This window comes from Strigops habroptila, chromosome 11 (genome assembly GCF_004027225.2).
Source record: "Strigops habroptila isolate Jane chromosome 11, bStrHab1.2.pri, whole genome shotgun sequence".
Classification (NCBI taxonomy): domain Eukaryota; kingdom Metazoa; phylum Chordata; class Aves; order Psittaciformes; family Psittacidae; genus Strigops; species Strigops habroptila.
In genome coordinates this window covers 4370677-4395045 of record NC_046360.1, presented here as the reverse complement: position 1 = coordinate 4395045, position 24369 = coordinate 4370677, and the positions used below count along the sequence as shown (strand labels likewise).

Here is a 24369-nt window from a genome sequence, read left to right as displayed (position 1 = left end):
GAACAGCAAGTAATTTATGTTCCATGCAATGCAAAGGCATGGAACCCCCTAGTTTCTGACCCTTCTGCGGGACCAGGGTGCAGGAGCTGACAAAACTCTCCTTTACAGATACCACCTGCACTCAGAGGGAGACTGCCTTACCAATGAGCCAGGCAGATCTTGAAGAGGAATGAACATTAAAATGCGTTTAGTCCAGTCAGGAATTCTGGGCCTTGGGAATGCGTTTCTCTGAACAACATCTGATGATACACAGAGCACTTATTTCTGCTCCTGCCCAGGCAGTGCAGTGCCAGAACCCGCACCAGTTAGTGACTGTTAAAGGGAGCAGCACTGCAAAATGGCAAACATATGGGAAGGAAAAACTCTTGTTCCTGGCACTGCTGTCATCAGTCCCCCCTAGCAGCCTGGGTCAGAGCCAGCCAAAGACGCTCACATGCAACAGCAAAGTAAAGCCCACATGAGACCCTCATTTAACGATTAAGTCATGAATTCACAAAAGAACCTTTTTCCTTTACTCAATGGTTAGTTTAAAATGACAAAGTATTGGACATTAGATTAGCTCCACTTTCAATTCAGGTTCAGCCTCCGATTTTGTCCAAGGACATCTAGAGACAGCTGAAGTGGCCAACATCTGTCATAACAGCAAAGAGATGAAATGAAACCCTGGCAGAGACAGCAGCAAAGCTCTGATCCAACATTCACAAGGGGCTTTTGGGTTAGATTTGCTTTTCTTTTCTACCTGTGGTGCTCTGCACAGCACAAACTCTAGGCTATCCATACAAAACCAGCAATGCTGTGTGCAAGTCTGTTCATGCACCACATTCTGTCTTTATTATACCAGATTCACCATTCCTACTTGATAATATTTCATTTGCACAATTAGAGTTTTGTTTCAGCTCCTACATGCTTCAAAAGAAAGGACTAGAAGAGAATTCTCTATTGACTATCACCAGGGCTGCCAGTAAGTGTAGCCTTTGGAAGTAGGAACTGGACATTAGAATTATTTAGTGTCTTGTTTACCTCTACAAGCATCTTTCCTTGCTCCTGTACTAGTAGGAGAAGCTAGTGGCCACACAGGGGAAAACACCAGTATTTGTTGGTTATATGGTGGAACAGAAAGAAAACCAGCACAGCCTGACTCAGAAAGGAAGGGCAAACGTTTGTGAGAAAGTGAGGTATTACCAGAGTGTGCCTGAAAGAACTGGTGTAACATCCAGGTTCTCTGGCTGTGTCTCTAGTTTTACAGCAGAATATCGCCACTGAAATAACTGCTCATGTGTAAGCTTAAAGCACTAGTACTAAAAAGTCCACCAGACCCAAATGCAGGCCAAAGGTCCCTCCCAAAAGAGGTGCATTTGATTTTTAGAAGGAGATATTTGCATTTTTTAAATAAACCATCAGCTTCAAGCTTTCTGCACACGGACACCTTAAACCCTGCCTGGAAAATATGGCCAACACCTCCATCTTCACAAAGTATTTTGTCCTTTCTCTGTAACTCAAAATGGACCTTTTGTTAAACTAACACTTCGCAGCTCACTAGGCTGCGTGGCTCTGTGGGGAAAAGCAAAGCAGAAAACTGTCCAGTTGTTTGGTTTAGCAATGAAGTTTCCCACACATGCATGCTAATTTATTTCACTGAAAATGTCCCAACTAATTGCAACATTTACCCTTAGAGCACATGCGTGGCAGCCACATTAATACACCAGAAGACAATGGCTCCAGAGGAGCTATTACCCTGTACCAGGCCAATAATCCACAAACAGTAAAGGATTTTCACAAAAGATTCAAATGGTTTCCAAGGAGCCATTATGGTGTATCAGGTAAATAAAATATTATTGAAATGTATTTTTTGCATTTAAATCACTTGCAGCAGGTGCATAGGAAGTAGCATATAATAAAATGGCTCACGTTCCCTTGAATACTAACGAGAATCAATGGAAACATTTAGCAAGGAGCAGCAGCAGCAGGCTCTTACCATCGCAAGAGGAACGATTCCCACAAACATCGTCCGGCTGACAAAGATCTCGGAGACCACCAGTTCGCTCAAGGAATCATCTCGAGGGTATTCCACCTGCCAGGTGATTTGCTGGGCCCCTGCCAGGCTGCTGGTGTTGTCAATCTCAAAGTCCATCTCCAGGACCTCGAAGGAGGACATGTTTGCTCTGGAGAAAAGAAACAACAGAATTTCCCAGAACATCAGTCGGTTGTTAGTAACAACATATATTTTGATTTCTCCTCTATTCACCAGAAGATTTACCATTAAATTCAACATTCAGACTTGAAGACACTGACAGAATCCTGAATAAAACTATACACTGACCATAAAGTAGCATAAACAGCTACTTCATAGATAAGGTGACGTTGTATCTCTTAGTTTCCTGAAATGGAGGCATTTTTCCCATGAAACTCTGACATTCCTTTGCCATAATCACAATGAACATACAGAGTAAGCCCCAAACCCTGGGAACTGCATTGCACAGATGCCGCTAAATTATTTAATATAGCATTAGTATAATTTTGTTGCTGCAAATTCTGATGCTCTGAAACAACAGCATAGTTGGCCATTCCTCACGCTGTATCAGAAATGAGCTCTAGGCAGGCGGGGGGGGGGGAGAAGGAGTCTCAGAGTCAAACTTGTCTTTATCTCAGTGAAAAAAAACGGATTTGCAGAAATTATACATGACAAAAAATGGGGGGTAGATTATCCTTGTTTTCAATTCATGGAAACATTCTTCTCATCAGTGCTGCAGCCTTGTAATTACATGGTGATCATTATATATTTCTCATCTGGAAATAAAAGTTTAAAGGTAAAGAAATGGATGAACATGAACAGCATACAGAATTGTGTTTAAAGATTATTTCTGCTTTTGTTAACAACAACACTTAGCACTCTCCTCTGGTCAAACACTATGTAAGTATTAATAATTAATCCTCAGGTTATAAAGACAGATCTTCATGTTACAGAGAAGAAAACAGACATCAAGATTTAACCAACAGCACTTGGTCTATCCACAGCAGAGCCCTATTTAGGAAACAGACCTAAAGCTCATCCAGCATTTTACTTCCACAAAAATTAAGGCACTTTACAAAGCAGCATGCAAGTTCCTGCCCCAGTTTCCCAGACAGACACCTGCAGTGTGGAGCCCTGGCGCAGCTTACAGAGCATGGATGCTCTTTCCAGGGATGGAAAGGCAGCGAACCTGACTGCAGACCCAGTTGCTTAATCATGTGCCATCAAAGAGACAACTAATGTTACCATATTACTGAAGTTTCAGCTCATAAAATAGATTAAAATCTGAGTTTGCAGCATTTTAGGCCATTCTGTATTGATTTGAATGTGCTCTTACTGTGAGCATGTGATTACCTGTTCCCAATACAGGGCAGTGTCCCATCCACGTGGGCACCCCTCAGGAATGAATGACCCACTCTCTGTTATTTCACCCTCCATCCTGTCCCCTGGTATATTATTTGTGTCTCATCACTCTAAGAGCTGTGTTCATAAAAAGTTTTAGCCTCTGCTACAAAGAACAGAGACCTGAAACATCCTTTTCCTCTTCCCAACTGCACAGCGGCAGAATCTGGTTGTGCCATATGTTTTTGAAGGCGCATTGTAAAGGAAAAAACAATCCGAACAGGAATTGATTTTTATGTTTTCCTTCTGACAACAACCACCACAAGCATATGCTTCAATGCCTGGAGGATAAATATTTTCCATGCTGACACAAGATAATATCCACCTCCAGGCAAAACTAGAAGCTATTCAAGCATCTTTTGGGTAGCCGACTAGACAATCAGCAAAACCCTTTTAAGACAAAAAATATGACACAATACTAGGGAAGTAATTAAACCATTTCTGTCAAAAACATGACCATGAAGTAGCACTCAACTTCAGAGTTTTCTGTGCATCACTTCTGGCAGTTTGTTTTATCTAAATCACATAAAAATAATTTCCTCATAACACAGAAATAAGATTTCAAGACGAGCTTTACACTAACTATGGATCTAGATATTGAGCCTGGAAGTTATGTGTATAGCTGCAATTCAGCTTCAATCTGTTCAAGTCAGTAGCTGCCACTCACAAAAACACGCATGAGTGGATTCAAATTTGGAACAAAACCACTGATGGAGGGTTTTGCTTTAGATTCACCACTTAAATAACATATCAGGTTAATGTGCACTGATAAATCTATTCCACATGTCCCACCCACTGGCAATTCTTCGAGCTCGGTCCGTCATGCCTTCCATTATTCCCTTCCTGTTGTAAGTTTTACACATCCAAAAAGTAACCATAATAGTGGTTTTATATTTTTAAGACAGACTGGGACTCAGATCTCCCTAAGAAAAGATTGTGTGTCTTGACTATATAGCAAGCTGAAGTAATTGCCAGGGAATAAAATGACTCTTGTGCCTGTAAATATGCAAAGACCATCACTGCATCCTTAGCATGGCTGCATAGCTATAAAAGACATAAGTTTCATTTAAAGGCAGACATGGTTATACACTGCTGGATTCAAAATGAGTCTCTGTGCATCCACAAAAGAGGAGCAACTCACATAAATAAACCTTCCTCAGGTCTAACTAATACTAATGTACAAACTAAAGCAAAGCTGACTTCACAGGTCTGCCAAGACTTCATAGGTCCTGTGCCAAAGCCAACCCTTATCATCACCTGGAAAAACAAAACAGCTTATCAAATGTTTGCTGCTTTGTCTCAGAAGCAAATCATGTAGCACGACTTATTAATATTGATTAAAGGATCCACTTCTTTTCATTTTCACTTCTTTCACTTCTGCTGAAAGAAATGGACTTACTGTATCTAACAGCAGGTCAGTGAATTTTCTCTAAAATTATGATCTCCCTTTTTTCCTCTTCAGCCTTCAAGCAATGCCAAGTGTTACAGTATCTGGAACACAGAGCACCCAATGGACTAATCCACCCTCTTTATTCTAAGTCTTTTACAAGCTTACAACAAGCCCATGATAAAACCTGAAAAGTGAATTTCTTTCTTGCTCAGACTAGTGCCTTCCTACTGGCTGCTGCGTCTCTTATCCTGCAGGGGCTTCTTTCCTAGGGGGAAGATCAGTAATGTATGTGTAATTCTTGCAATTTATTAACCATCCTCTATAACACCATGTTAGACCACTGTCTTTTTCCACTGAAATTGATGGGGGTTGCTAAAGTAAAACCAGAGACAGATTAAACCATAATCACGACCTTGAAGGTTAGTATTTACTTTTATCAGCTCCACTACCTGATAAATCCACGTCAAAACACCTGTATCTAAATCCCTCTCCTGGCTATAGAGCATTACACTATAACCCGTTTTAAAAGCAGTCGCTCCGTCCTGCCATGGCAAATCTTCAGCTCTTAGTCTGATCCGTAGCTGGTCGCCAGTATGTTTGTTGGTCTTTGAAGTGGATCTGCAACTGCCTGGTGAAGACAAAACATTACCAGTGGGAAAACCCACTAGCAGAGAAGACAACAACTGAACTCATGCTGTTACCAGCCATTAAATCCCGCTAATCCAGACTTTATCCTATAAAGATTTTTCAGCTTTTTCTTGGGTCTTATTCCATTTTTCTCTTAAATACACTTGCACCATTGGGAAGAGTCTGATGGAATCCAAAGACTATAAACCACTTCTCCTTTCCACATCTTTCCTCTCTTTTTAGTTAAGTATTTCTATAGTCCAGTGATCGCGGTTTGGAAGGACTTTGCCAAGCCCCAGTTTAGAGGAGCAATAAAAAATAAAAAGTCAAAATTACTTCTATAAAAAAAGATTATTTCCTGCAAGCACAAGGAAAAGACCTTATAATTTTAGGCAGCTGGCATGCTTGCTAATAAGTCCATTTCTATGGAAATGAGTTCATAACTATTAATTTTGCCTGCTCCTGATCTATTCTTGATGAGCTTTTCAAATTTAGAAAAGCGCTTCATGATTCTCTCAATTTGGTAATTACTAACTCCCTCTGATGAAACCAGCCCAGTGTTTCAGACATGAGACATTCATTACACATTTTTCTTTCTGGTGAGAGGAGAAAAAGAAACCATAGGCTTGGATTTATTTCCTCTTGCAAACTCCCGTAAGTAGGCCTTCTTCTTCAAATTGCACGTTGTAATCCTATTTGTGTACTTTCACGATGCTACCTCTGCTAGGTGCTTACAGAACCCTCAAACCCTTGAGATTTATGCACAACTTCCCATTGTTTAGCCTCATATCTATTTAATGCACTCAGAACAGGTCCCCCGCAGCCCAGTCAAGCTTTGTACCATACCCGGTCTTCATCCTCAACCCAGCAGTTAGTAGGCATGGTTGTGATCCCAACCCGGAATAGAGAACAGTTTTAGCACAGAATGGTAAATCCATGCCAAATAAAGCCAACCCTAGCTCTGACCAACTCCAGAATAAGAAGAGTTAATCAGGACAGGAAAACATTGCTAAGTCCCAGAACTTTCCAGCACTGGACACACACTGATGCAGGCATGCAGAGCCCAACTGCCTTGCTGGGTTTGCCAAGCTGAACCTCAAGTTCTACCTCTGGATGTACATATATTCTGGAGTGAGCACTCCACCCAGAAGCAGAGCCTCTCCTCAGTTAACACTCTCTCAGAGGAACAAATCGCAGCCTGCACAAACCACTAGAGAACTAAGGCCTGGGTTTCAAGTGCCCCTAAGTACCTTAGAGAACTCTTGCATTACTGCATTCAGATGCTGTGAAAAGATTCACATGGGTTTTGGAGGGCTATCCATCATGTTACCTTGTTACATATATTCTGATTGATTTTCTTCCTGAATCTGCTAGTGGATGCAAACAGTAGGAAAAATATATGTATTTTTAAATCTACATCTAAAACAAATCCAGTATCGGATTTTTTTTTCTCTACATTTGAGTCCTGTGTCCAGCTCTGGGGCCCCAACACAAGAGGGACGTGGAGCTGATGGAGAGTCCACAGGAGGCCATGAAGATGCTGTGAGGGCTGGAGCAGCTCTGCTCTGGAGCCAGGTTGAGAGAGCTGGGCTGGGTCAGCCTGGAGAACAGAAGGCTCCTGAAGGGGAGACCTTAGAGCAGCTCCAGGGCCTAAAGGGGCTCCAGGAAACCTGGAGAGGGGCTTTGGACAAGGGCCTGTAGGGACAGGACAAGGGGAATGGCTTTAACCTGCCAGAGGGGAGACTGAGATGAGCTCTTAGGCAGAAGCTCTTCCCTGTGAGGGTGCTGAGGTGCTGGCACAGGGTGCCCAGAGAAGCTGTGGCTGCCCCATCCCTGGCAGTGTTCAAGGCCAGGTTGGACACAGGGGCTTGGAGCAACCTGCTCTAGTGGAAGGTGTCCCTGCCCCTGGCAGGGGGTTGGAACGGGATGAGCTTCAAGGTCCCTTCCACCCCAAACCATTCTATGATTTATTACCCTATTAAGTATTTATATGGAACTGCATTGGCTTTTTTTTTTTTACAAAATAATAGATTGCTGTGCATGTTCACCACAGCTCTAATGTGAGAGGTTTTATTAAGTACTACAAAAATCACCTGGTATTGAAATAATACTGAATTTAATTCATTCCTAAATTTTGTCTAAGCCAACCGTGGAATTACTGAATTAAGTACTGGAATGATACACAGTGATTGATGTTTTGATGGCAGTGACAGTCTAAATGGTGAGTAGTTACCTGAAATAAACAAATGACTATTATTAGCTGTTAAGGAAGATTTACATTTGCCAACCAAACTGAAGAGCCTGCCCTATGTATGGTTAGAGAGAATGAAGCACATAGAATGCCACAGTGAAGGATGAGAACTCCTGGCTCCCACAGCCAGTTCATCAACAATTTGGTTGATAAAAGTCAGCCCTTTCTATTAGTGCACTTGGCTATTATAGGAAATCATGAGTTTCATTCATTCATAAAATAATGTTTTCAGTAAATGGCAATCTGTTTATGAGGCCCACAGCAGTGCAAACAAACCTCTAAAAAGCATGGAGCAGGCACTAGGTAATTGAAAATAATGAAATGTCTGGTATGTTGCTTGAGAATCTTTTCAAGGTTAATAATGGTCAATTCTTACTCGTTCTGACAAATTGTCACCAGATTCAATGAGAACAGGATTACATAAGCAAGGTACATGAGTTTATAAAATATTTCAGTAATATAGGTCTCACTCCTTTGATCTCAAGAGGATTAATTTCATAACTATGGTTTACTGAAGAGCAAACACTTACAAGAGGAGGCTTTTCAAGGACTGATTGGAAGTGCTCAAGGCCCTAACTTCCTGCTGAAGTCAAATGAAGCAGCAGACAGCCAGGACCTCTTGGGGAAAAGATCCAGATTAAAGGTCTCGACCTTCTCCCCCTGAGGAAATTAAGATCCCAGCAGCCTGAGATGAAGGAAATGAGAGCAAAAACCTACTCACAGAGCAGCATCCAGCTACTGAATTACGAAGATTTACATACTATCAGCCTTTCCAGCAGCTACAACATCCTTAAGCACAGATCCTACCTGAGAACAACTTCCTGGGGTTAAACGGCTACACCTTGTGTTACATACAAAGTTTGACTTGATAATGGGTATTAAAGCCTTTCCTCCCAGCATGTACCATTTTCACTATGCTGTAAACACACAAAGCTGTACACAACCTTGGAATCTGCCTACTCCCACTGTTCTCCCAGGGTAGTTTGCTGAGGAAAGGCCTCCCTGGATATGGGTCTGGCTGGAGCCCCAAGTGTTGCAGTGTGCTGCAGAGATGGAGAATGTCTGCTTGGTTTCCTCTCATGATGCATTTCAAAATCACAGTTTGCAATTTGCTCTGCTGTCTATCAGAGCACTTGCTCTGTCGTCCAGTTTACTTTATACCAACTACAGGCTTTTGCAAAACATTTCTTGGTGCCTGATCTTGTTTTTCTTTCACTGCTGTAAAAAATCATGCTCCTCAAAGATGCACAGGCAGATGTAAATGGCTACAGAGGATAAAACCAAGCTGCTAAATCTGTTCAGAATGTATGGATTGACACAGCACTTTTTAATAATCCACTAAAAGCTATAAAAAAAACTCAAGAAGAAAATATTTTTGTTCCAAACACACCACCAGGACCAGCTATTATTAATGTTATTTTGCTTAGCAAACATTTTCCCACAACTGAAAACAATAAATCTAGATAATGAGCAAACCTTTTAAGCTCTTCAGCTTCTTCCACTGCCAATTCGCAACTGTGCTGCTCACTAACAACTTGCAATAACTTCCACTTTATTTGATTTTATCAACATCATCATGACAACCCTGGAGACAACAGAGACAATTGCTTCCATTATTTTTATTTGCTTCCAACCTTGTGACAGTGCACAGAAATTCTTCTGGTAGAAGACTCCTTAGATACTATTTGAGTTACCCTTTAACAAAACAGGACTTCTAGGAGCACATTCAGGATGGATGTAGTCGGTGTGCTCCACTGGTAACAAGTACTGCTGGGCACTGGGGCTCCATTTGTTCCTTTGTCATGACTCCCCCCTTTTGAAACAGCATGTAATCTTTTCAGGTTCAAGAAAGCAATTTGATTGCACTGGAAAATTTTTCCAACTACTATTTAGAACCTCTTTATTGCTGTGCTGTGTATTTCTTGGAATAAAGCTTCTCTGCCAGAAGAAAGCATCTTGCTGGGGAATATAACAAACACATCCAGCACGAAATTGGAGCCAGGGTTTAGCTGATGTTGGATGCAAGTATAGAGAGAGCTATTGTTGTTTGAAAAATAAGTATGATTTCATGATGAAAGATTTATGCTGAATCCTAACCAGTAAATAAGTATCAACAGCCCAAACCCTGCCTACAATTTTTCTTTAACTATTCAGAAGTTCTTACATATTGACATACCATAATCACACAGTGTATTTTCAACATTGTTGTGCAAGCAGCTGAAATATATTATACAGCAGAGATGGATTTTCAAAGAACCAATGACTCAAAATTCGGGATAATAAATTCAGTGATAGAAGAACTTCTTTGCAACGCAGGAACACACACACAGAGACCATCCCTCCACAGACTCTCAGAAGACCTTTTAAAGAACATGAGTCCAGCTTCTGATAAGGAGACACTTGGTGACTGTTGAATTTTATATCTACAAATGGGTACGCAGCTTCCTCAGCTTCCTAGAGAGGCACGTTTGGGTAAGTGCCCCGGATGCACCCTAATGGCTCAACCCACATTTCCAACAACATCTTTCCTTGGCACTTTAAATACCTTATGATTTTTATAGTCCTGACATTAGCATGAAGTGATCAGGCTCTTTTGTATACCCTGAGTGCATCAGAAAAGAAAACCATGCCCACACGACCTAGGATGAAGTTGCTAGCAATGCAGTTGCTATTTAGAGTTCAGAACTGCAATTGAGACTGACAGCTGGATCTGCTTGGGGAGAAAAATCAACCAGAGGGGATCTAAAGATGCAAACTCCCCACATGCCGACTTTATGAATGAAAGGAAGGGGGAGACAAGGTGCAGACTCTAACATGAATATACCTAATGTGCTGGAGGATACATGAAAACAGTGACAAATGGTGCTCTCCTCTTGAGGATTTAGAAAGCCTAATCCAGCATCTTTAGAACTTAATCCTTTGCTTAATGGGCAGACAGTGTAAAGGAGTAAATAGCAGAATGCCAAGCAGCCAGCAAAGACAAGGGGAAATTAAAAAGCAGTCTTCTCTTCATTCTAAAGCTTGCTAAGAGTGCACAGAACTTGTGAGTCTGCTGTAGAAGTCACTGTAATACCACCTGCATGAAATAATTAAAGAACAAATCCAAACAGGATTCCTCCTATATTCTCTTCAGATTTAAACAAAATCAAGCATCTAATGAGTCTTTCTTTGAATCTAATGTACTCCTAGATGGAGAAATGATGTGCAGGGTGTCCTGTGGCCAAGTCACCCTTCTGCTAAGAAATAAATAGCCATGACGATGTCCTCAAAGAAGTTAAGGCAGGGATCAGTGTAGCCCATTAACACGAACAGGACCTCCTCTCTCCCCACGTCCCCGAGACACACCCGGTGTGCATAAAACTGTGTTATTTTATAGGCTGCTAATTATATTTTAAGAAAGAGTTGGGCTGTTCCTCTCACTGTGGATACCCACTGAACACACAACAAAAATGTGAAAGTGAAACTGGCACATAAACATCCGTTCCCCATGTTTTCATTAATAAACAAGATTAATTCATCCAGCTGAGCAAACACAGGGTGGATCAGGGTCTGCATTCGGCATATGAACAGAAAAAGCCATCTGCAGTAATTCTCCGTGTGCCTCCACCCTTTGCTACCCAAGATCAGCTTAAAGTCCTGATCTTCCCAACAAAACTAATAGCAAAAGAGAAACAAGCAGTTACAACACGAGTCACTCCATTAAAAGCCTATTTTCATCCTAAAAATGAATCCAGATTTTCCTAGAAGTGCAAAGGTAACTCCAAATAACTAAAAGCAACGGGGCGGATTTAATATTTCTCTTTTTAAAAATCATTCCACAATTACTTTCTAATGGCATGAAAGGGAGGTCAACACCAGGGTCACCACGTAATGACTCTAGGTCACCTCTTCAAAGGGTAACCACTACTTTGACACACTTGCAAGACAATGATTTCCCAACACGTGATGAATTTCAAATATAGTGACAGCTAATGGGGGGCTGCAGGGATATTGCTCAGAGCTAAGGTCATACCATGAATAAATGAGTTCAAGCACAAGTGAGTAGTAAGTGAGGTTAATTCATTTAGGTTCTGAAGAGGAATAATGAGAAATGGAAAGGGGAGAAGCGGTCCATCCCGCCTTCTCCCCACCCCTGTTTATGTGATGAAATGTCCCTCCAGGACTTCATTTCAATGACTTTCCTCAGCAGTGAAGGCTTTAACCTGTGTCCAAGCTGAGCTGCTCACCAGCGTGAGGCCAGTGGGAAGAATCACCACTAAGGACATCGCACTGGGACCTCCCACATTTCCTCATGGAGTCTGAGCAACATATGACCTGAACAGAACACACCAAAGATACCAGTGCAGTGGATACGAAGTTACATTGACTCCCTTATTACCCACTGTAATAATCACACAATTTGGGGATTGGTTTGCTTTTGCATTTTCATTGCTCCAATTAAAAATGTTACCGCAGCAAAAGAAAACCTGCTCTCATGAAGAACAAAGAGTCAGATAAAAGGATTTCTAGCGAAAGAAGGCAGGTTCCTGCAAGCACTGCAAACCACGCTCAGCTACATCAAACATCCTTAACATTAAGGGTTAATGTAAAACAGAATTGACAAAATCCTCCTCCTCCTATTCCTCTCTTTTCTGAGTCTTTTCAGGATTTCATAACCCCCGTCCCTCCTCCCAACTCCCTTCCTCCCCACACAAGAATATGCTCAGCCCTGGAAAATTGTTTAGCTGAAATCCTTAGATTTTGTGAGTCCTGGCATTCTTTGAGACAGCTGTATTTACACCCATTGCTGGTGGGTAGTCATGCTGGAAGCAATTAGCTTTCATGCTTTTTCAATATCCCCTTTCAAAAACTTTGAGATCCCTCATTGCTATTGATTTAGATGTAGAGAAGCACGGGATGGGGGGAAAGGAAATGAATTCATCCATATGCTGAGCTCCTTTAGCTGAATTCAAATGCAGCAACTTCAGCTTCCCCCCACCTAGCAAATGCCTCCCCAGACACGTTCCCAGCCCATCAGTGAAAATGCTCAAAGGCCTTGAAAACCATCGCCACAGCACTCCAAGCCGGCAGCTTCCAACACTGCTGGGCCCAGGAAAGGCTCAACCAGCCAGCAGCCACCTCTCGTTTACACGGACGGGTTGCTTTTGAGCGTGTCTGCTGAGTTTAACACTTTCAAGTGTGTCCTTTATATTTTACTAAGTGAAAATCTGTCACTGCTGGACTACTTAAAAGAAGAAAGAAAAAGAAGAGAAATGGGAAGAAAACCATGGTATAAGACAGTAGCTAAATGTATACTGATTGCAGTAATTGCATCCATTCCTCTGTCGGGAAGTCTTATATTGTATTTCTAATATGTGCTGATAAGTGCATTCACAACATGATTAACTGCCTCCAGACAGGAATGGCTATTATGTTTAACAGACTGATTAGCAAGTGACAGAGCTGCAAACTGTACTCCTGGCAAATTGGCTGCTTTTAAATTACAGCAGCTTTTTTATGGTTCCATTTTTAAAATGCAATGGTTTGTTACACATATGCAATGTAATTCCTAGCTGACAATAAGTAATAGAGGATACTGAGCTTTTAACTTTTAATCTTCAGATCTCAATTAAAGAATTGCTCATTTTCTTTTTAATTACAGCAAAATCTGCACCATACATGGCACTCGTTAGGCAACATCCTGCCTGCAGTACTGGTCTCTCAAAAACTATACTTAAACACAGGAACAGTGATTCTAGTCCACAAGTCCTGTCTTGTTCAAGCAACCATTTTTGCTGGTTCTGTAAGCAGTCAACTAGGACAGGATTTATTGTATTCTTCCCAGCATTTGATTAATTCCCTCTTCATACTGACACGGGCGCCTTTCCCATGGTCTTTCACTGAAGCCCCAGTGACCTCCTGGAACAGGAATCAAAGCCAAGATCTCAAAATCCAACCTCAGCTCAGACATACTGTGGCACAGGGCATGCCCTGCAATAGCCAGGACTGTTTATACCTCACGTGAAATGAGCTCCTCATTAGTGCCCTGTATTTTATAACAACCGGTAGGATTTAGACACACCATTCCTTGCAGTGCTGAAAATCCTGCTATCAAATGTCTGCGTCTGTTTTTAGATTGCTCTTATTTTTATCAACGTAACATATGAGAGCACCAGTCTTGGATTTGGGCCCTCTGTGTATTTCATACAAACATAACCATAAAGACAGTCCTGACCCCAGAGAGTTGCAGTCCACAAGGCAGAGACAGAAAAGAGCTATAACAATCTGCACCAATTTAAATTCATATAGAAAGCACAAACACTTTAAGCACAAATTTATCTAGAGACTTTCAAGCTCAATGACATCATGTACTTCAAACTAGCTTATTTATAACATAAAGCTTAGTATAAGGAGATAGAATAAATCAATTTGCTCTATCACAGAACTTCATCAGATACAATACAGATGGCTCTGCTACCATGGTTAAAAATAACCCACACATTTTTAAATCAGCTCAAGGCATTTATCAAACTAGGAAGCTGGTGGAGGAGGATGTTGTCTAGCTTGTATACAGTAATGGGAATATCCACCCAGTACTTTGATGCTTTTATTAATCTTATATCACGTGTTTATAATTCTACTGTGGACAGTCAGCTGAACTGGGAGAATTCAGTTTCCCAAATCATTCATCTTTGCTAAATAGCAGGACAGAACAACTTGAAGTTGTTTATTTAATGTAGATAAGGGGGTGGGGAGAGTCATCCAAAGGGTGACCTGGTTGTAGAACAGAACATAAAACACTTGGTAACAGAACCAAGGTAAAGCGAACCTGGTGTCCTGGCTGAGCAGCCCAACGCTTCCTGCTGGGTAAGAAAAGATGCTGGGAATTAACAGACCCTGAGAGGTAAGCCCTACAGTAAATTAATCATCAGGGATATTGCACCATAGATGTGGCCCTGCAGATCCTGGCATCCTCCTGCATGGTCCTCAACCAGCTAGCTTGTGTTTCCCAGCTTATCTGCACCAGGTAGGCCATAGAGTGCAAAACACCCCAGAGCCCTGCAAATAATACTGCTTCGAGAATGAAACTCATTTGTTTTTCAGCTTTCATCACTCTTGTTCTCACATTCCACCCACAGAGGGAAAATTAGGTGTTGATGTTTGCTCAGGATTTATTTACTAAAGGATTTGCTGCAAGGTTTTTGGAGGAGCTCTGTCCAGCAATTCCCACTGGACGCAAAACCACCATGCCCCAAAGTCTCTGGAGAGAGGGGACACAAAACCAGCAAGAACAGCTCAGAATAAGGCAGGATCATTCTTTACACTGGCAGTAAACTACAGGTCCTGTGTAACCCCTGCAAAACAAGGAGGGATTTCTCATGCTGTGACCACTTTCTAATTTCTTTTTTTGAAACCAGGTATAATAAGCTCCTGGGTCAGCCAGAGCTTTGACATCCACTGCCTATGATTTTTCTTCATAATGAGCTCTCTAAAGAAGACTAAAAGCCTTTGTAACTCAAATAAAGCCAGATTTCATAACAACAAACCTCAAATATGTAACTTATTAAACAGGGGAAACTCAAAGCAACTAGATCAAACAGGAGAGAAATAAAAAGGCTCATATCCAGCTCTCGCCCCCACATCCTGGTGTCACTGCAGGCAGGTCCTCCACACTTGGTCCCAGCTAACCTAGAGACATCCTGCACTGCAGCAAACCCCACTGCACATCTGGCCATCCCCGGGCAAATGCAGATGCCTTCTGCTTGCTCCTGTTCCCTGTGTCTCCATGCCTGATACCAGTGACCAGCTCCGTGCCATGGCCCCTCCACACTGTCACATCCACCCTTCCCTGGGAGGTTTTTCACCCAAGTCTCACTGCCAGCTTCCTGGTTTGAGTTCCCCGGACTGGATTATAATGACAGCCTCCCATTTCAGTAACCTTGTACAATCTCTTGGGGTCAGCTCAATGACCAAAGTCAGTCCAATGTAAGAAGAACATGGACCTACTGGAGTGAGCCCAGAGGAGGACATGAACATGCTCTGAGGGCTGGAGCACCTCTGACTCTCAGACAGGCTGGGGAGCATGGGAGAGAGCTGGAGTTGTTCAGCCTGGAGAACAGAATTCTCCAGGATGACCTTAGAGCAGCTTCCAGTGCCTAAAGGGGCCAATAACAAAGCTGGAGAGGGGCTTTTGACAAGGGCAGGCTTTAAAGGCTTTAAACTGACAGAGAGGAGATTGAGATGAGATCTTAGGAAGTTCTTCCCTGTGCAGGTGGTGAGGTGCTGGCACAGGGTACCCAGACAAGATGCAGCTGCCGCATCCCTCAAAGTGCTCAAGGCCAGAATAGATGCTCAATGTAGAGGGCAGGAGCACAAAGGGAGTTTGACTCTCTGAAGTCCATGTGGCTTTACAGCCGCTTTCAGTGGGCGGAAGATGAAAAATCTCCTTCCATCCAAATCTAATCCTTTTTCCTGAGGACGACCATTAAAAAAGTAAAAATCAAAATACAATAAACTGTGGCTAGAATATCAAGTTCAAAGTTTACTTCTGCCTTTACAAGATAAATTTAAGAAAAACAAGATACCATTAGAATCCATTAGATACACACTTCAGACATACTGCTTATTAAAACATGTATTAGCTGTTCCCTGCTACCTCAATTTATCAGCTGCACCATGCCCATATTTTGTTTTCAAGAGGATTACAGCAGCACATCTAATTACATGAACGCTTCTGCAGGTTGTAATTGAAAAGGAGATCAGTTGATAAACTCCTTTGATAAGGATTCAAACACATACTAGGAGAAGAAGGTGACATCTATCCCTTCTGCGTTTGTTCCTTTGCAGTGGCCTTAGAAACGCACAGAAATCGCTTCTCTTCTGCTCTTGCTCATTTCAAGTTCACTTCTGTCCCCCGAGATACTCCCTGTTCTTGCAGCAACCCTCCCCGTGCTGCTTCCCTGGCCTCACACCTCCACTTTCCCTTTCATTGCCACTTGGCAGCCCTCTGGCACCAAACCGGTTGTCCCCACTCTGCCACCTCTTTGCTGCTGCAGCAGCACCATCAAGTCCCCTAGGCTTGGTCACCTTCAATCTCATTGATAACTCCCATCACCAAACTACAGCGCTCTGAAACATCCCAACCACAGAGGTATTTTTCTCTGTTCATAAGCTGAATATTGAAACTGGGTTACGAGGGGCTGGAACCAGATGATCTTTAAGGTCCCTTCCAACCCGAACTGTTCTATGATTCTGATTCATGTTTCCCACAAATGGTATTAAACACCATTCTTAGGTTTCTGTGATATATTTGGTTTTAATTCGCTTTGAACACAGGAACAACAGGTTAATGAGTTTTATCCAGTTTGACTGGAGGCAATGAAGCAGATATTGCATGTGTATAAGTCTGCTTCTTTTACAGAATAAAGTAACACCGTGTTATTTATTTTGGGGTGAAACAAAGACACCTTCAGCATAGGACCATGGAACAATCCAGAAAGTCTGGCAATCCTGATACACTGAAACATCAGAGTGGGAAGAATTTATGAGAAGATTGAGAGATTGCAGAAATTGAGAATTTTTAAGTGAAGAATCAGAGGGAAAACAGACTGGGAATTCATTTAAAAAACCCAAAACCAGCTCTTTTGCCTTCAGAACCCCAACCCTTCAGCATACTTCTCACCAGGGCTCCATATAAACAAATCAGACTGTGGGAGGTAGGTGTAGATTATCAGCTTTAGCTGCAAGACTTGTACTTCTGCAAAGCTTTTTGAGCAGAGGCAATGCAAAAAAGCAGAAAAGCCTTTAAAATCGGGAAGCTGATTTGCAGGCTGAGTATAAAGCATTTTACTAACACCTGTTTTCATCAAACTGACTTAGTACTAGGGGTTTTTTACCACTTGTGAGTGATTGCAGGAGCTATTACTTTAAATTAAAATAAGGTAATTTTCAGTTTGAGAGTTAAAATGGGAGTGTTCCAAGGAGACCTGAAAGCAGAACAAGCAAGATAAAGGCTCTGTTCCCCTTACACAATACTTGAAGTCACACTGGTTTTAAACTACCTTTAATACTGGTCTGTACAAACTGTTTGCATTTGGTTTGTGGGCCTGAGAACACAAAGGTTTTTGTGGAACCAATCTAAGGCTGAAGCTTCATTTTGCTGGAGTTCCCTCTCCTCATTTCTTTTCTTTGACTCCTACACTTCGCATCTCTATCACCTTCCCCGAAACAAAGTATTTCATTTGAGTGAAAAGCAGCATGTTGTGAGCTGCAATGCTGATTTAGTGGCATCTCTCCAAAGTGCCCTTTCACTTCACTGAGAACAAGCCCCTCCATCCTCTCCTTTCAGAAGAAAACAGGGGTCCATGTCCCATACAAGTGACACACCTCTGTGGGACACAAGAGCTTCATCTCCCGGTCAGCCCGCAGGAGCACTGGACCAAGCTCCCTGGCACAAAGCACAGCCACAGCTCCCTGGCCACAGCCATGTCATAGAAGGAAGGCGGGCATGGAAAAGACAAATAATCCACTTGGGAAGGACCATGCCTTTCCCCCCCTCCCTTTCAAGTCTTATTTACCAGACATCCAAAGGCTGACTGGAAACCCACTTCCAGAAATGAAAGAACCAAGATAGGAAAAAGCTCCAAGAAGATCAATCACACAAATACCTAGTGAATAACCCAGCAGGCCACAATGTTTCTTTGGAGATCTGCGAGCAGCCAAGAGATGACAATACTCTAATTAAAACAGCAAGCTGCAAAACGCATCCAAAAGGCTTTCCTTCCCATGCAGCCCCTGCTCAGATACCAGGCAATGAAGTAAACATCCAGTTGCACTGGGAATTGTTTCCATAAAGAAAATACAGATAATGAGGCATCCCTAAAAACTCTTCATTTTCTCCCCTTTAATTTAAAATGGAGAGGACCATGTGAATAAAAGGGATAGCGTCTGAGGCAAAAGGACAGATGGTTCTGCGCCCAGAGCAGTGCACAAAACCCCAGCTTCTTACAAGCCTTTTATTTTACTTAGGGGTTTTTTTTATTTACTCTTCTTTCTCTCTTCACTCATCTATTCATCTACCCGTTGGAGTACTGAAAATTCAAGTTCTTGTTCTTCCGATTCATATTCAAATGGAAACACATAAAAGCACAGCACAGCTTTCAGCGCTAAAGTCTGAAGAGTTCTGTTGTGGATTTGGGGGGCTTTAAGTGTGTAACAAGCCAATTACAGAGGCTGAATCAGTACCTTGTAGATGAATACGCAGGAAATGAGAGGAACATGGCAGTGGTGACACATCTCCCAGCCTGAACTCCCTGCAACATGTGTATATACTATTATTTTATGCATAATGAGTAACTTTAATGTGTTTATCTCATCAAGAAAACTACTTTTCCTCTTGCTTTTGCATTCCCTGGGTGCTTAATGAAGTGGGTTTGCTTTTGATGATGGTAAATGCATAAATAATCTCTTCAGAACGACTCCTGTGCTTTGGTCGTGGTCTCCATAGATGCACTCATGTCCTTAGCTGCCAAGAAAAAATGACCAAGGCCACCTGCTTCCAAGGCCTGTGGGTACAACAGATCTTCCACGAAGCAGAGTAATCAGATGAGGGCTGAGGCTATTCTCACTCCTGAAGACATACACAACATTATTTCCTTTATAGTGACTTCCCATTCAGTTATAGCCTCTGAAACCCCACTCCTAGAACATGGCAGATCTGACCCTGCTCGTGCTGGGCAGCAGCCCACCCTCATGGTACATGGACACAAGCTGCACCCTGCAGCACCCTTCAGTACTGATGAGAGAGAAGGTTCTGCCATATGGAGCACAGCATCAGCCTCTCTGCAGGGACTCCTGGCCAGACACCAGGGTGCCAGATCTCTCTGCCCTTCAGCTGACGTACAAGCTACAACTAAAAGACTCTTGCAGGCTATAACATGACCCAGAGAATCAATGGGAAAGGTTTTTCCCATCTCAAATTATTGACCCAGAAGAGAAAACAGGAACCAAGTGCGGCACTGTCCTGCTGGGATCGAGTGCTTTAATGGTTTTGTTGAATGGATTTCAATTGAAACACTTCAGACCAGTCCAATAACAGGAAATACTCCAGTTCAGAGCAAATTTACTTGAAATAAGGCACTGCATTAATAGTTCCTCTGCCGAACACCAAACACTTGCATAAAAGCTGGGAGATCTCGGATTTCCTGTTAGGAAACCATTCTAAAAACCAATTGCTGAGCAGTTCTAGTTATCACAGGGCTGTTATAGAGGTGGCTCCTTCAGCAGAGCTTGGCTATTTAATGTACATGTGCTCTGCTCTTCTGCCTTGATGGCTAGTGTTCCCTTAATTCTCCGCTTGCCATTGAAACATCAGAGGAGTCACTAACATGGAAAGCAGCCCTGTAGCAGCCACACTACAATCCTCCACCTAAATTTAGAATACGTAACACTACCACAGAGCATACAAAAAAGTTTAGGGAGCGTGTACTCAACCAAATCAGACATGGGAACTAATAGCAATGTTTCTGCAAAGAATACTAGAGAACCAGTCAGGAGAACCATCATTTCCTCATTTACAAGGAAGTGGTCCTTGATTCACCTGGATCACTGTTCCAGTTCAGCAACAGTTGCACAATTGCTACCAACTGAACCATCAGTACTGTGAGCATCGGCATAATGATACTTTTTCTCTCACATATAACTTATTTCTTTTGCACACCTTTACTTCTGGTCTTTAACCTTGGAAAAACCCCACATGCTTTGTAATTAAATGAAAAAGAGACAAGGAAAAAAAGGATTTAAACCTAATACTCATTACAATCACCACAATAAAACTATGGGGAATACATTTAACTTTTGCTATTGCAATCTGAAAAGTGTTTTGTTATAATTAAAAGGATAATTACCTTTCACTATTTTAACAGGCTCATGAATTAAAAATTTAGGACAGCTTTGCCAGAGTGAATTTATTTTCATACATTACAAGTAACACGCTCTCATAGTATTTTCTCTTTAACACATCAGGTCTTCTCTATGTATCTTTATACCATGTTGTAGTAATTCTCATTTAGGGGACAACAGTGCACATATGCTTTCATTTTACTCAGCTAGATGGATGGAAAGTTGTTCAAAGCTAGAAAAATGCACGTAGAGCAAATAATTATTTGGGCTAAAAAGCGCAGTTGCAGCAGCACACTCTGCAGGTACCTGCTGCTCTACTTGTTACAGTGAAGAAATCCAAAATCAATTAAAAAGTCGATGTTATTTGGTTTACAAGACTTCCTATGCTTTAAAAATCAAACATTTTTATCTTTTAATTTGAATTGTGTATGTTTCAATTTAATTTAAACTTACCTGGGAGGTAAAAAAATTGAAACTTTGGCCTATTTGGACCTCAATTCCTTCAAAATCGATTCATTGTCAGTTCATAGCCACTTATTACCATCTTTAATAACAGCTCTGGAGGTGTCACCAGCAAACCAAAAAGCAGTCATCACACAAGGCCAGGGGGAAATAGTCAGCCAGAAGCAGATGGGACACAAACGAGCAAGATGGAAGAATGTATGTGCACCAAGTACAACCCTGTGTCACATTTGCAGGACCCCTCCTACCCACAGGAGAGCTTCTCACCACTCTTACTGCCTGTGCAACACATACACAAGGTTTTCACATATCCTGGGTGTGAAAAGCTTTTCAAAAAGGGTTTTATTCAGAGCCAAAATAAGCAATGGCACTGGCCATGAACCTACCCTCCTCCTCAAGATGACTACTGCATTCTACAGAATAAAGTCATTCGTGAAAGCTACTTGGCAAACGCCAAATAATGTGGTCAAACCACAAACAGCTTGTGAACAACTGAAAACAAACAAAAGCAAAACAAATCTTTTGCTACAAATCGTAGGTTCAGCTCAAAAAATCAGGTTGAATAACTCACTGTTATGTTTTGGTTTGTCACCTGCTATGATACAGCACAGAGCAAAAATCTTTGCTGAAGAACCAATGTATCCTATTTAGAGCTCCATTCAGCAATGATTTTACATGGTTTTCAGGTGTAGGTCATGGGTGAAATATAGACCATGGTCCCTGTTACTTGAAATATAGATCTCTACAAACAGCCTTATAAAACAAGCACAGGGTGGAAAACTGCTATTTTTTCACATGCTTGTTACTCAGTTGAAATAAAGATGCTCGTGAAGACTATAAAGGGGCACAAATTAAGAGTATAAGAAAATATGAACTGTAAGGACATTTAGTGTGTAATTATTTAAGCAGAAGACCCTTAATAAGTTGCATGAACAAGCTCAGTTCATAAACTCAGTTTTAAAAAACTAGTTCAGTTTCTGGAAAAAAACAAAACTGGTGTTAGATTGGCAATATATCTTAGCATGCCTCTTTTTATCTATAAAAATGTATAATGTTAATGTACAATATTAAATTGGAAGGAAATGCAAACATGAGCCAGGGCAAAGAATCAGAGAAAAGCACCTATAGAGGTGATATACACAGGCACTAAATAACCATCTACGTGGAAAAATAAAGTGGTACCTCTATGCTGCAATAAAGCCAAGAGGTTCAGGGAGCAGCAGAATTAATGAAACTGAGCTTCAGACTTGGATCTACCAAGGTCTAAGTGATCCATTTCTTGACGCTGTCTTTTCATAACAGTGCTCTCCCAGGTGAGATCTCTGGTGTCCAACAGGCTGGAAATGATGCTGTGGCATCTGTTAGAAGGAGCCCTACACTCTAGCATTTTTATTTCATGAACCTTATAGGAATTCAGTATCTTTGGAAACTCCATCTTTGTCAAATTTGGCTGAAAACAGAACATACACCTCTCCACCTTGTCTCCTTAGCAATGAAGGCCAAAACCAAACCAACAGATTTAGGTGACACCAAGGATGAAATAAGATTTTCCAGTAGATTATGTCTGCAAAAAAAGCTGCCACAAAGGCTGCACCACAAATGGGAATCGTTTGACAGCGTGGGACTCTAACAATCCCTCTTCTGGCAGGACTCAAGCAGGACCGCTTGAGTTTTCCTGGGGATATCAGTGATAAAAGCCAGTCAATCTAGAGAAAGAAGTTGACTATTGGAGTGACTTACATGGGAACAGAATTAAAGAACAAAGTACTGGTAGGCAGAGAGGTAGGGATTTATCAGTACTTGACATGTATTATCAAAAAGAGAAATGACTTTGTACTACTGGCTGCAAACCTGGCACATGATAACTGCTTAACTCCAGGGAGCTGAGAGAAAAGGGCACAGTATTGCCATCGTTACCCGATGTTCACATGCATGGCCAACTAATCAAAGCCAACACAGGTCCCAGGAGGTGCAAGGGCTGCAGAACTGGGCCTCTCATGACTCACTCAAAATCACACAGGAACTGTAGCAGAGCCAAAAGCAGAAAATACATCTACCTTCAATTTGTTTCAACCTTTCTTCAACAGGACCATAAAGACTTCAGAGCATCATCTCCTGAAGCATGCACCCAATGCCATGAAGAAAAAGGCCCGCTCTGGCCTGCTCTCCCGCTACTGAGGATGATGCATACGGTCTCTGGGAGTTAGTGTTAAGCCTTTACTGTTGCAAGTGCAGTTTCACAGTAAATGGAAAGCCTGAAGCCCCTGTCAGTACATCTGCAGTCTGGCACCACCACACTTTGTGACTGCCAAGCTGAGATTTTCATGTTCAGCAACACTAGTGACCATCTGTTTCTTTCTTCTCCTCTTCCTCCTCCTTCTCTTATTCCTTCTCCTTTGCTTCTACTTAACTCAGTCTTAAGTGACCAAGATATCCTGGAAGCAAAAGCAGATGAAAATCTGCAGTGGATGATACAACATCTGCTGATTTAACTCCCAAGGAAAAGAAGAAAATTGCAGTGAGGCTTTGAAAGAGGGTGTAATGTAGAGGGTTAATGGGGAAAATAGAGCAGCTTGAAGCTGAAGTCCTGGCAGTCCTGTGATTTGACAGGCTGTGTCCCTGGGTGGCAGGTAGAAGAGCAAGGTCCCATGGAGGGTGTGTCGGAAATGGGAATGATGTGATTGCAGTGTGCTGTAACCTAAAATAAAGGCAAGCTGACCCCTGCTTATCTCCACAGCAGCGTGCTATGCAGGGGGGTGAGCAGGAACGGAGATTAGCAGCTTCACTCAAGTGCATTGTCTGTGCTTTAAACATTAAGTGCTCTAAAGCAAGCAATCATTTTGATGCTTTGCATTTCGATGCTTGCAGCCTACATCTTGCCATGACAATGTACCAGATGAGTTGAAACTTTCTTTATAGGGATTTACATTAACCAAGGCATGCCCACACCACCCCTCATTCTGTTTTAGAATTAGATGGAGGCTTTGCCTTAGGAAAATTCAATTCCTATGTCAGCAGTTTATCGGATGGCTTCTAGCTAAGGGACATACTAAAGGACAAGTCCTGACTCTGCAGCCAAACGGCCACATAGAGGCCAGTGAACTGCACACTATAAATAACCACTACTCTGCTAGACGGAGGTGAGGGAGAGGAAGAGAAAACATCCCACACAGCAGACTCTTCCGTTTGCTGAAGTTTGCCTTCTGGAGGCACTGAAAACAAGGAACACTGTGCTTCAGCAGGTCACAGCCCAGCCCCAGCTCACTTCACCACATCAAAATAAATTAAGACAAAGGCAGTGCAGGGGAAGGAAGAGGGACTACTCCTTTTACTTTAGGTCTGTCTTTG

The 24369-nt window shown here is 42.0% G+C and overlaps 1 protein-coding gene across 2 annotated transcripts in view; it reads right to left on the bottom strand.

Annotated features, from left to right (window-relative positions):
- TMEM132B (transmembrane protein 132B) overlaps positions 1-24369 on the bottom strand; it is a 238414-nt gene that overhangs the window by 69851 nt on the left and 144194 nt on the right. For both annotated transcript variants that reach the window (XM_030501673.1, XM_030501674.1), the window contains one exon: positions 1976-2162. In XM_030501673.1, coding sequence (XP_030357533.1) covers positions 1976-2162 — 187 coding nt within the window. The remainder of the gene's footprint in view (positions 1-1975; positions 2163-24369) is intronic.